Consider the following 13,142-nt stretch of genomic DNA (forward strand, 5'->3'; position numbering starts at 1 on the left):
TTTAAAGACGTCTAAAAGCCTTTGCATAGCTCTGTATTAAATTTTTAAAATAGATATGATTTTCATTATGGAACATTCAACTCTTTCCATCTTAAAGTCATGTCAAGTATTAATTTGGGACATGTTTCGGTAATATGGCACAGCCTTTGTTTTTTATTTTGTTGTCTATTTTGTGTTTTTTTTTCTATTCATGCTTTCTTTTGCTAATGTTTGCGTTCTACTTATTATTATCATTTGCTACACCAGAAGTTTGCATTACTTCCTTATACAGATCTGCAGACTCCCAGCCTGTTGGATTGCTTCCACTACGTTGCCTCTAGGTGTGAATGAACATATGAGTGTGTGAACACTGTATGTGTGTATACTGTATATGTTGATGATGCCCTGCTATGAGCTCATTTTTTATCTAAGGTGTATTTCCTCTTAGTGCTCGTTGTACCCAGAACAGGCTTCCCATCCACCCTGACCGCAACCAAAATGAATGACGTGTCTTCTTCGTTGCTGATTTGTGATCACACGTTTATCCATCCACACGTGTTCATTAACAAGCTCCCAACCAGATTTACACACTCCAACACCGTATAAACATATCAGCCGTCGCTCTAATTTACCTATTGATACACACAGACTAACACACTATATACTGTAAAAACATGACATGTGATTAAAAGATTCCCATCACAGAGGCAGTGATCGCTGCATTTCACAAATCCATAGACATCATGTATTTGGTCAGTCGTTTCTCCAATAAAAAAATAAACACATGTATCAGGGCGGGTGTGGGATTAAAAAATATGTTTTGTCCATAATTTGGCATTTCTAGTTCATCTTTCCCTGTTTTCCCCAGTTTGTACAGAAATTTACAAAAAAAAGAAGGAAGAATAATATACAGATAACAAATCAACATATTCATAAATAGAGTATAAAAATAAACGAGACGTGTCATAAAGCATTTTTGGAGGAGACTATATCTGACATAAATATTTTTCTCATTCAAACATGGCTTTACAACTGCAATGGTGTGTGTGTGTGTGTGTGTGTGTGTGTGTGTGTGTGTTTGTACAATGGCATTGATATTTGCTTATAGATACTGTATATATATATATATATATATATATATATATAATTTATTCCTATTGTTATTCACAAAACATAGCTAAAGCTGATATGTGAAAACTAAGGAAGTAATCAGGAAATGTGTTTTCAAGGCCGTGTGAAAAAAAATCAGTCCTCCGTATGAGTGGATGAGGAACGATGGAAAAAAAACAAAGCCATCTTTTACCTCGGTTTATCAGACATGCAACGACTCGACTGCTATACCTCCGTGTTGGGTTTATTATGAAGCACAGTAGATTACAGTAATGTACAAATCACACACTGCTCTCATCCTCTTCTTCTTCAGATGAAGTGTGACGCAGGTTTGCAGGAAGTGAGGCCTGATGGTCGTAGCTCTGACATCCTACACGCAGAGAAACAAAAACATAGTGAGATCACGAATGGTAGCCTCAATGGATATGAACAATAAGTATGCAAAATACCTTAAGTTAAATAATAGTTAAGGAACGAAAGTCAACCAACATCTTGGATTTTTCATCAAACCTTTGCTTGAATGTTTTAAACACAGATTACTAAAAATAAATATGCTTTCATCCTTTATCTCGACCACTTATGCTGTGTAGTGTCATGGCGACTGTGGAGTCTATCCCAAGGAACTCAGGGCACAAAGTGGGGTACACCATGGACAGGGTGCCAACCTGTCACAGGTCACAAGCACACAGACACACTCATTCACACACCCATTCATACACCAATGGCAATCAATTTACAACACCTGCCTTAGCACTTGTGGGAGGAAACCAGTGTACCCTGCGGAAACCCACCAAACATGAAAAGAACATGCAAACTCCACACACACACACACAGACCACTGGTGAGATCCGAACCCCCAACCCGGAATGTATGGCACGACAGTGCTACTGTAACTCCTACACCACAGTGCTGCCTGTGACTAAATATAAAAAATATATGCATTCAAAAATGTTTTACTTTAAATACTTGGAACACTTTCATATGTTAACTTGTTTACTTCTACTGGCAAGTACTGAAGCTTTGTTTATTCAGAATGACTTAATTAGCTAATAGTTAATGATTATTTAGACAGGGCTCACTTTGTATAAATAGTTAATTTGAACAAAAGCATCTTGCCAAGTGAATTAGTTCCTACAAGATACTGCCAAAGATTACCAAATATCTTTCTCCAAAGAATGCAGCCTGTCATTTTCCAGACAAAACACACACTATCCAGCTTGTAAAAACTAAAACACCTTCCAAGAATGTTAAACAATTTTACATTAAATTTCTCCCCCACACAAATCATTATACAATACTGTGCAAAAGTCTTGACCCCCACCCACCTTTCTTAAGAATTTGCATCTGAAGGAGCCAGACTGCAATGTAATGCATATTCCTAATGCAGTCTTGAGGAACAGCTCTCCAGGCTTGCTGGAGGAAAATTTTTGTCTCTCATTGTCTCTCAATTCCCTGTACCTGAGCAGTTTCAAAGAAATGTTTTTTTTTTTTTTGTTACACCACACAGTGACCTACAGTATGAATCATTTAAGCATAAAAAAGCATCTAACTTTAACGTATGAACCAGTGAGAAACAGGTGCAGATGATGACAGATGATCAGGCCGGTCATTAGTATACTGGTGATGCTGAATGCTGAGTGGTTGGAACAGACGAGAGGGGAAATGAGGTCGCTGCTGAGGTTGTAACATAAACAATTATTTTTTAAATTGTATATTTAAGTCACTGTAAAACATTATTTCCCTTTTCTTTAACTGAATCCATATTTTATTTAATATGAAGAGATGTTACTGTATGCTCAAGCCTTTTGCACAGTGCTGTACAATTACTTTGTTTAACAAAAATAACACTTTTACCAAAAAATCTGTAAAAGCCCCTGTGTTAAAGCTGTTACTATAGGAATAATAATGTAATACATTGAGCGGAGACTTTTTAATATATTACAGTACCATGATGAATCATTAATCCACTGAAGTCATTAAGCGTCACTGGGGTTACAAAAACAGGTAAACGCCAGTGACAGTAACATCAATTAGGATGTATTGTACATGTTTGAGGATGAACTTACCCAGCATCCAGTTCTTCAGAACAAATTCTTGCTTTTCTGTGAAGAAAAAAAAACAAAAAGAACGGAGCTAAGCTCAAAACTGACAAAATATAAACTAAACCTTCATGGTGCTAATAATGTAGCTTTAGAAGACAATGCATTACTCTATCACCAATAAAAGATCATTTATTAAATAAATGCAATCTATTTGTTCCCCTTTTTAATTGTTAGACTTTTTTTTTTTTTTGCCTAATTAAAAAAAAAATTAAATGCTGACAGGAAACAGTTTCGAGCCTTGAATAGTCATCTTGTTTTAAATTGTTTACGTTCCCAATTAAGTTTTGCACAAAAGCCTTAGAATTTTTTAACCATTATAATAATAATAATAATAATAATAATAATAATAATATAGTCCTAATTAATACTGTAGATATGCTTGTTTTTATGTACTGTATATTTAGTATGTGCTGTGTTTTGACTTGCTTGATTCGGTTAAACCTTTAAACACACTTAAAACATAAGCGTATATTTTTCCACTTTTTTCTACTTTCTGTTATTTTAGATATAATTTTGAACTTTGCACAACCTACACATTGTTGAAACCAGCTTTATGAGTAGCTTCACCTAAGAAAGTCTTAAATTTCTTTTTTTTTTTCATTTAATTTCAAATTAAAGCTACAACTTAAATGTATTTTGTTTAAAAAATATATATGCATGGGCATTCATAGCTTTATAAACTTAAACACATTCCAACCATACGCCTATTTACAGGTCTGTATGTATAGCTATAAAAAAAAAATCAGAACACTTCTGGCCCAATTTGAATGGAGCAGGTGGAGAGGGTGATGCTCATGATGTGTCACAGGGCTACGTAACACACTCGGAGGAAAGTGCTATTCACCTTCTTCCCCAAGAGTCTCTCACAGAGGCATAGTTACTATGATTGACAAGAGAAATCGAAAGGAAGGGAACGCCATCCCTCCTCTTTTTTGTCTTCTAGTCACAGACTTCATTATTGGAGTCCATAATGTCACTGTAAACTGTAAGTGAAATGCAAACCTTTAACTGGAATTATATTTATTGTATACATCGCTGTATTTTCTTTATTGCTAGCAATTTATAAGTCACTCCTCCTCAAATACTCAAATTTACACAACCAAGCTGGACTTGGGCTATCTGTTCATTAAACACTTACCACAATTACAAGAAATCTCTGAATTTCTGGAGTTCCTAGTGTACATGCTTCAGAAGACCAGAGAACAGAAAACACACACACACACACACACATACACACAAAGAACAAAAAAAAAACAGAGCAAGCTGCCAAAAAGGCACCAACAAAAAAAAGAAAAAATACAGAACAGGACAGAAGCGAGACAGGGCAAGACACTGGACCAAGGCCAAGTAAAAATGATCAAAAGCTTTGACAAAAGGAGACAGAGAGTGTTACGGGGACATGCGGTAAAATATATCAAACAGAAACAAATCCATGCTCGGGGTCTGAGAGACGCTGAAGACATGAGCTTAGTCCACATCAGATGGATGATTAAAACACGTCTCTGAACACGTCTCTGAGGAGGACCTGAATATAAAAGGCACATAATCCTGCAGGCTGCTAAGAAAATGTGTCCTGAATATGATGATAATAATATTAATGTGTAACTGCACTGTGTCCTGATTCAGAAGCTCCGCCTGCCCCAGGACAACCAGAGAGGGACAGCAAAGTGCATTAAGGGGTGCATTTAAGACAATCGGAGCAATGGTATCAGTGGATCAGGGAATAAACATGAAGCTGTGAGGGCAGTAGAGGGCAGCAGAGAGCAAGCATGGTCTAGCAGAGAGTGGCGGCACGGTACAGCAGTGTACTGTATGCATTAGACAGACATGCTCATGGCGGATAGTTAGATGGTTGTCTCCAATCTTTTGAAGAACTTTACCTTCTTCTTGGCCTGTAAAAGCTCCTGGTAGGCACTGGATCGAATGAAGCGGCTGTACGAGTCGCTCTTCATCAGCTTATAGATGTGTTCCTGAGGAGGGGGGAGAAGAGGAGGCAGGGAAACTTATTACACATGTCCATACAGTCCATTTACAGTCAAAGATTTACATTAAGCCCAATAAAAGTAAGTGGAAAACAAAATGTAAGGGGTGTAGAGAAGTAGACGGCAAACTGAAGCAGTGGGTAGGGGGCAGTAGTGTGCAGGTAATGGACAAAACAAACCGAGGACACATTCTGGCAGCAGGGAGACAAACTGGGGTAGTAGTGGGCTGTAGGGCGCAAATGGGAATTGTACTAAAGCACTTAAGGGCAGCAAAAGGCAGTAAAGCCAAAATGAAAGCAGCACGGCGGTATAGAGGGTAGTGTGAGAGCAAATTAGACAGTAGGGGGCAAATTACTGCAGTAGAGGGCAAAGTGGAGCAGTAAAGGGAAAATAAAGGCAGTAGTGTGGAGCAGCAGGGGGCAATCAAGTCACTTGAGGGCAGTAGAGTACAAATTATGGTAGTAAGAGGATATAGAATATTTAACATAAGTAGCAACAAGTACACGCAACACACCTTGTTACACCACATAAAGTACACGTTATCTATCCATTCACGCTTCGACAGTATGCGTTACACGTCCTGTTACCCTGAACAATAACACGTTATACATCCCGTCCCACTGTTACAGTAGTCGTAAGACGTCCTGTCACATTATGCGTGACACATACCGTCCCACTGCTACATTACATTACACAAAGTAACACAGTAACACATCCCATCCCACTCTAACAGTACATGTACATATCCAGTCCCACTGCTACAGTACATGTAACACATCCCATTCCACAACTACAGTATGCATAACACATCCTGTCCCACTGCTACATTACAGGAAACACATCCCATCCCACTGGTACAAGTACTCATAACATGTCCCATCACACAACTACAGTACGCATAACACATTACAACACATCACATCACATCACACAGCTAAAGCACATGTAACACATCCCGTCCCCCAGTGAATAAGTACACCAAACACATTCTCTCATTCTCATGGCCTTTACAACACTATATAAAGGAAGAAACAAATGTGACCTGGGCATCTTCAAACGTGTAGCGTCCAGGATCTTTGACATTCTGCATGGTCTTATCATAGCTTTTGGAGTCGAGGTTGATGGCATTCGGAGCTCCAGGGGCCAGAAACTCGTCCCAGATCTCCTGTACACGACTGGGCACCTCACGGATCGGCCGCTTCTTCAGCTCCTGCACGGCCAGCCAGAAGCTGAGACACACACACACACACATGCACACACACACACACACGCACACACACATAATAATTACCAGAAGGTTTGTGAGCGTTTATAACAGTATTGGACTGCAGTGATAGCAGTATTCATGTTACATGTAGTATTGTGTAAAGGTTTTATTTTAAACTTTAATTATTGATAATATATTATTAGTAAGTTTATTTACAATTACATTATTATTATTATTATTATTATTATTATTATTATTTAAGCACATTAAACATGCTTTGACTGAACATTCATGGTAATACTTAATTACATGCTAAAACATTTTTTTTATAACAAAGTCTTTAGGCCATTAGAAGCTTAATGAGAAATTACTAAAATATAACCAAGAACAAGGTAAAGTGAGGCGGGTGAGACACAGCACTCACTGATACAAATAAATATCCACTTGTCCAGTGCTTCCTTTTTCTATCATTTCTTTTTCTCAGTAAAGAAACACACAGACATAAGAGAGAACTGATCGTCAGCTCTGTTCAGCTTAGACGTGTGACTGAGCAGGTGTGAGGGTGACCTTCACTCACCACAGGTTCTCCGAGCTAAATTCAGATTCGAGGAACTTCAGGAACTGTTCCCTCCCTACAGGGTCTTTCAAAACCTCATCAAAACTGAATCCCCACCGCCGCACCCTCTGCTGACCCGGCTCCTTACTGCGAGAGAGAGATGGAGAGACAGAGAGAGAGGAAATATCACACTAAATATATTCATTGTGACACGTGTAAATCCTGGATGAGCCCATATTTTTTCACATTGTAGCCCTGAGGCCTAAAAGACTAAATCATGTTTAAAACACTTTTAATGACTGCACATGACTATGCATATTAAGTAAAGGATTATGAATCAATTTGCTTATGAATTAACCTTGTTGTTTAGCCATTACCATAATGCTTTTGAAACCAAGATCGCTGACCTCAGTCGTAACGAGACTGCACACTGAAAGTGAAATGACTCGTTCTTTTTAATTAGCACTTCAATCCATAGTCTGCTGTGTCAAAGGTGAGTGGAAATCGAAGCCACATGTCACGTCACTTTACTTGTTCTCGCTATTTTAGTCAGATGTTATTTTTTTTTTTTTTGGACAAAATGTTTTTTACATAGAATATCAGTGGTAAATCACAGAGGACGAGCAGGTAATGAGTGGATGGATACACCTTAATGTGATGAATGGAGGTCTGATTTATATGCTGTGAGGCCGAGAGACAAATAATGCTTGGCTGAGCTGAATAAAGAAATAAATAACGCTTTGACACTGTCCTTTTGTCCTAAATTCTCTTACTTAGAAATCATGGAGAAAATCATGGAAAAATCCAGAAATCACATTGTATGATTTTTTAACAATTTATTTGTGAATTACTGTGTCGAATAAGTATTTGATCACTGGCTCATCAGCCAGATTTCTGACCCTCAAAGACCTGTTATTTTGCTTTTAAATAGTCCAGCTACACTCATGATTCTAAATTAGTAGCACCTGTTTGAGGTCATAAGCTGTCATAAAGACACCTGTGCACCCCACAATCAGCCAAAGTGTAAGTAGATACATGGGGTATTAATGATGCTAAGAATCAGGAAGAGGAGTCATGGGAGAAAGTCCTGTGGTCAGATGTGACCAAAGTAGAAATTTTTGGTCTTAACTCCATTCGCCGTGTTTGGAGGAAAAAGAATGATGAGTATCATCCTAATAATACCATACCTACAGTGAAGCATGGGGCTGGAAGCATCATGCTCTGGGGGTGTTTTTTTTTGCACAGGGGACAGGACCACTGCACTGTATTAAGGAGAGGATGAACGGGGCCATGGATTGTAACATCTTGGGCAAAAACCTCCTTCCCTCAGTCAGAGCATTAAAGATGGGTCGTGGCTGGGTCTTCCAACATGACAATGACCCAAAGCACACAGCCAGGAAATACAAGGAATGGCTCCGTAAAAAGCATATGGACTATTTAAAAGCAAAATAACAGGTTTTTGAGGGTCAGAAATCTGGCGGATAAGCAAGTGATCAAATACTTATTTGACACAGTAATCCACAAATAAATTGTTAAAAAATTATACAATGTGTGGACGTATCTATGTGCACTGGTGCACGGTCATGTTGGAACTGGTGTGGGGTTGTTTTTTATGAGTTGGGCTTGACCCCTTACTTTTAGTAAAAGAAACTACTAATGCTCCTGCATACAAAGACATTTTGGACAATATCATGCTCCCAACTCCCAACAGTTCTAACATGAGTTTGAGACTGTGAGACAGGCTTCTCGCCCAACACCAGTGTCTGACCTCACAAGGGCATTTCTGGAAGAATGGTCAAAAATTCTAATAAACAGACTTCCAAACCTTGTGGAAAGACTTCCCAGAAGAGTTGAAATTGTTAAAGCTAATAAGAGGCGGGGCCAACATCATATTAAAACCTATGGATTAAGAATTGGATGTTACTCAAGTTCATATGCATGTGAAGGCAGGCAAGCAAATACTTTGGAAAATATAGTGTGTGTGTATGTGTGTGTGTGTGTGTGTTTGTGTGTGTGTGTGTGTGTGTGTGTGCAGAGCTACTCCTCATTTCTTTATATTAATCTTAAAACTTAAAACCTTGGGAGTGACAGGGATGCATAGGATCAAGAATAAGTTCATCAGAGGGACAACCCATGTTAGATGTTTGGATGAGGTTGGAACTGCCAGGCAGAAGGTCTAGAGGAAGACCAAAGAGGAGATTTATGGATGCAGTGAGCGAGTTGGTGTGAGAAAAGAGGATGCAGAGGATAGGGTTAGATGGAGGCAGATGATTCGCTGTGGCGACTGCTGAAAGGGAACAGCCGAAGACAAAGAAGAAGAATTTTAAAACTTAAATAACGTTGAATCAGTTAAAGAAATGTGAACACCTGGTCTAACTACGACAGGCTGCAAAGTGCTTAAAAATACAATTAAAAAATTGGTGGTTTATATAAGAACCTCAGCCGCAACCTCCTTTCCCCTTTCGTCTGTTCCAAACACATAACATTCATCATCTACATTCACCGGCCTGATCATCTGTCATCATCTGCACCTGTTTCTCACTCCTTTATGCCTGAAGTTACATGCTTTGTGCTTAAATGATTCATAGGTCACTGATCTTAAATCTAAATTAGGGTTAGGTCCAATTTAATCACCACTTAAGTTGGACTATAATGGAATCAGACATAATTTGAATGCACTCCAGCCAGAATGAGCTCTAATATGTTCTGGATTCTCATGCTGGTAATATTCTCACCCTGTGTCCAGTGTTCCTGGGATAGGCACAAAGATAAAGTGCTTAGTGAAGATAAATAAATGAACGAACGGACACACGCGATATAGTTTCTACTTTGACCACAGAAAAGGTTTAGCCCTGTTGACACACTCAATCCGCTCTCCACGCTCCAGAAGAGAGAAACCGAGGGTGATGTTGATACAAGACTATCTGTTCTGCTCAGCGAGAGAGAGAGAGAGAGAAAGAGAGAGAGAGAGAGAGAGAGAGAGAGGGTTTGACAGGGGTCTATCTGTTACCGGCAGCATGTGGGAGTGATTCTCACATGAAAGTAAGATAAGCTCATTTCCCCAGCAAATACACCTCAGTAAACACGTAAGCACAGGCACCAGTGCAGGAGAGCTGTGTGCGGCATCTGATAACACACACTTTATGGTTTAGATCAGACCTGGTAAAATGTGCACTATTGTTCCCGAGCAGTGCTGAATACTTCATTCTGATTAGTCAGAATGGTGGTGCTAGTGATTCATTTTCTATAACAGCAGCACTAAATATAGTGCCAGCTGTAAGGTTTAGATTAGCGCACTCATACTAGCAAGTAATCATATCTATTATAACAACTTACTTTTAAAACATATGTAAAAAATGATATGGTAAAAAGTTTTTTTTGATAGGAGATGCTTATTTGTTTAATAATTTAGGAAGGAGTCGCCAGTGTCAGTGAACCAGTCAAAGATAAAGCTGTAACTTCAGGATTTCTAAGGACTTTGTGCTTCCTTAGTGACATGAAAAGAGAGAGAATAAAAGAAAGTTGAGTGAAAGTGGTGAGAGGATGACAATTTATAACTCCTATATTGTGATACAGGTAGTCCTCGAGTTACAAATATGCGAGTTACAAATTTCCATAGATATGGACAGACCGCGGTTCTACGAACATTCATAAATGCGAACAAATCACGGAAGTAACTCACGTGTATTTTACAAAAAATTAGACACTACCGTGCACTTGATACCAATATTTACAAATATAAACAATATTTTCATTGTGTAAGTGAATGTATAAAATGTCCGGTCTATTGTATGTATGTGCATTTGGGTGTGCGGAAAAAATGAGTCGGCCTCACCGGTTTCAATAAATCGGTCTGGGAAGCACAATGATAGAAAATCATTGATGGAGTCCTGATGGAGAATAATCCTAATTTCTGAAAATCCTTAACAAAACAGAGTTTACAGCTTTGAGACAAAATGGCTTCCAGGATTCCCATCGCGACTTAAGAACAAATTCGACTTATGAACATGCTCCCGGAATGAAACTCGTTTGTAAGTCAGGAACTACCTGTAATAGGAAATAATTCCTTCCTAAACATAAGACGATAAACAGTATGATGTTTTATTTAAATTGCTGTGGTGTAAAAGAAATTATCTTCCAGCATCTCTGGGTGTGCTGGAAAGTAAACAACTTGGGTTGGTAGGAGTAACTTGAGCTTCATATAATATCACATCACATCATGGCATTGTTGATTATTTTCCTTTAATGGCACACAAATACATTACTGAATTCCTATAACTTTACTAACTCAGTGGAAAGTCTGACTCCATTTCACCAGTTTATTTCAATTCCTGCAATTCCCGCTTGCAGTTCAATTCCCCATACTCCTTGTCATGTATTTCTAAACCTCTAAACCTAGGTGTAAAAAAAAAAATCCAGCAACTTTGGATATTGTTCACAACTTTATTTCCACTGTCAGAACCTTTTCTGACAAAGCATGAAGCAGGTATATCGCCTCCAGGTCCGAGTCTGTTCTTGCTACGTCGTGTCCTGCATATAAACTGTTTTTCTTTTCTTTTTCAGCTGCAAGGTGCTGGATTTTATTGCAATGTTACCCCGAAACACACATATACACACACAAACCTGGCTTCCAGTTCCCAGAGGGTATTGTCGTCTGACATCCAAGGGTTTGATGGCTCAGGTGAGGTTATGAAAGGGTCGTACTCTACATACTGCTCTGTGTAGCTCAACAAACTGCAGTGAAGCAAAAGTAAAGAAAAAAAATTGCTCAAAGCTTCTCTTGGACATATCACTCCTAAACACTTTTGCAAGGTTGTCAGAGAATCAAACACACCTTTCTGCAACTTTGGACATTTTTAATCGATGTCTGTCCAACTGCGCTTGCCAATACTGTATCTGTAAAGAAATCACAAACATGTAAAGATCAGTATATCAACAGCAGCTCAGGACAAATAATCACCTGCAACTTGTCATCTAAATTATTACCATTTATAAAGCGTGAAAATAAAAGCTTAACACTTCTCTTTTCATATTTGCCTCTAACCTTAAACATGGAGATTAGGGTTCAATGAGTGCATGGACTACTTTTGTCTAGTCTTCACAATGTACTCTGTATGCATGAATAAACATCAAGTTAGAACTGCTGCCGTCACAGAAGTGCACTTTCAGCAAGTTTGCTGCACTAATTCCCACTGCTTAAACTTAATGTCTGAACACTATTAACCAGCGATTACAGTGGTGTACAGTACCAGCCAAAAGCTTAAACACACCGTCTAACTTAACACTTTTGTTTACATTTAGCAGACGCTCTTATCCAGAGCGACTTACATTTTTATCTCATTATACATCTGAGCAGTTGAGGGTTAAGGGCCTTGCTCAAGGGCCCAACAGTATCTTATCTTCACTCCATTGGCTCCCTGTGAAATTTCGCATTGATTTTAAAATACTACTCTTGACATATAAAGCATTAAATGGTCTCGCGCCGCAGTACCTGAGCGAACTGCTAGTGTCTTACGATCCGCCACGCCTACTTCGATCAAAGGATGCAGGCTGCTTGTCAGTACCGCGTATTACGAAAAATACAGCTGGGGGCAGAGCTTTTTCTTACAAAGCCCCAAAGTTATGGAATAGTCTTCCAAATAGTGTTCGGGACTCAGACACAGTCTCAGTGTTTAAGTCCAGGCTAAAAACCTATTTATTTAGCCAAGCATTTTTATAAATAGATTAGCCTTAGGTAAAGGAGCAGATCTGGGGGACTCATGGACGTAGAGTATTATGGTGAACTGGTATGTTTGGATGCTGTCTTCCTCACTCTCATTGATCACTCAGGTTTGCTGATGGTGAGGTGATTGTTTGCTTTACATGTCAGGAAGCCCTCATGTTTGTGTTTCCTTCTGGCTCTCCCTTTTAGTTATGATGTCATAGTTAGTCCTGCCGGAGTCTCTGCTTGCACTTTACAGTTAATATACATTCACATTATACATTGTGTGACTGTGACCATACCTAACTGCCATCTCTCCTCTTCTTCTCTTCCCCCCCTCTTTCTCTTTCTTCTCTCCTCCTGTCTCCCCCTTTCACTCTCTCTCTCTCTCTGTCGAGCTACACATGTCGTTCCTGAGCTGCCAGTGATCCAGACTCCCTCTGCCCTCCGGACCTGTCTGACCCATCCTGGTGCCCCGCTTCTGGCTGAAGATCTCGTCACATGG

The 13,142-nt window shown here is 39.1% G+C and overlaps 1 protein-coding gene across 2 annotated transcripts in view; it reads right to left on the reverse strand.

Annotated features, from left to right (window-relative positions):
• Positions 1 to 1,197: 1,197 nt before the first annotated feature.
• Positions 1,198 to 13,142, reverse strand: part of rgs7b (regulator of G protein signaling 7b) — a 113,929-nt gene continuing 101,984 nt past the window's right edge. The window contains exons 12-18 of one of the 2 annotated variants that reach the window (XM_053511444.1): positions 11,771 to 11,832; positions 11,560 to 11,670; positions 6,958 to 7,083; positions 6,216 to 6,402; positions 5,072 to 5,161; positions 3,156 to 3,191; positions 1,198 to 1,459 (exon numbers count right to left, since the gene is read on the reverse strand). In XM_053511444.1, coding sequence (XP_053367419.1) covers positions 3,171 to 3,191; positions 5,072 to 5,161; positions 6,216 to 6,402; positions 6,958 to 7,083; positions 11,560 to 11,670; positions 11,771 to 11,832 — 597 coding nt within the window. In that variant the 3' untranslated portion in view covers positions 1,198 to 1,459; positions 3,156 to 3,170. Of the gene's footprint in view, positions 1,460 to 3,155; positions 3,192 to 5,035; positions 5,162 to 6,215; positions 6,403 to 6,957; positions 7,084 to 11,559; positions 11,671 to 11,770; positions 11,833 to 13,142 lie in introns of those variants that run through there. The other variant, XM_053511443.1, reaches the window with a different exon arrangement.

This window comes from Clarias gariepinus, chromosome 14, assembly GCF_024256425.1.
Source record: "Clarias gariepinus isolate MV-2021 ecotype Netherlands chromosome 14, CGAR_prim_01v2, whole genome shotgun sequence".
Taxonomy (NCBI): Eukaryota; Metazoa; Chordata; class Actinopteri; order Siluriformes; family Clariidae; genus Clarias; species Clarias gariepinus.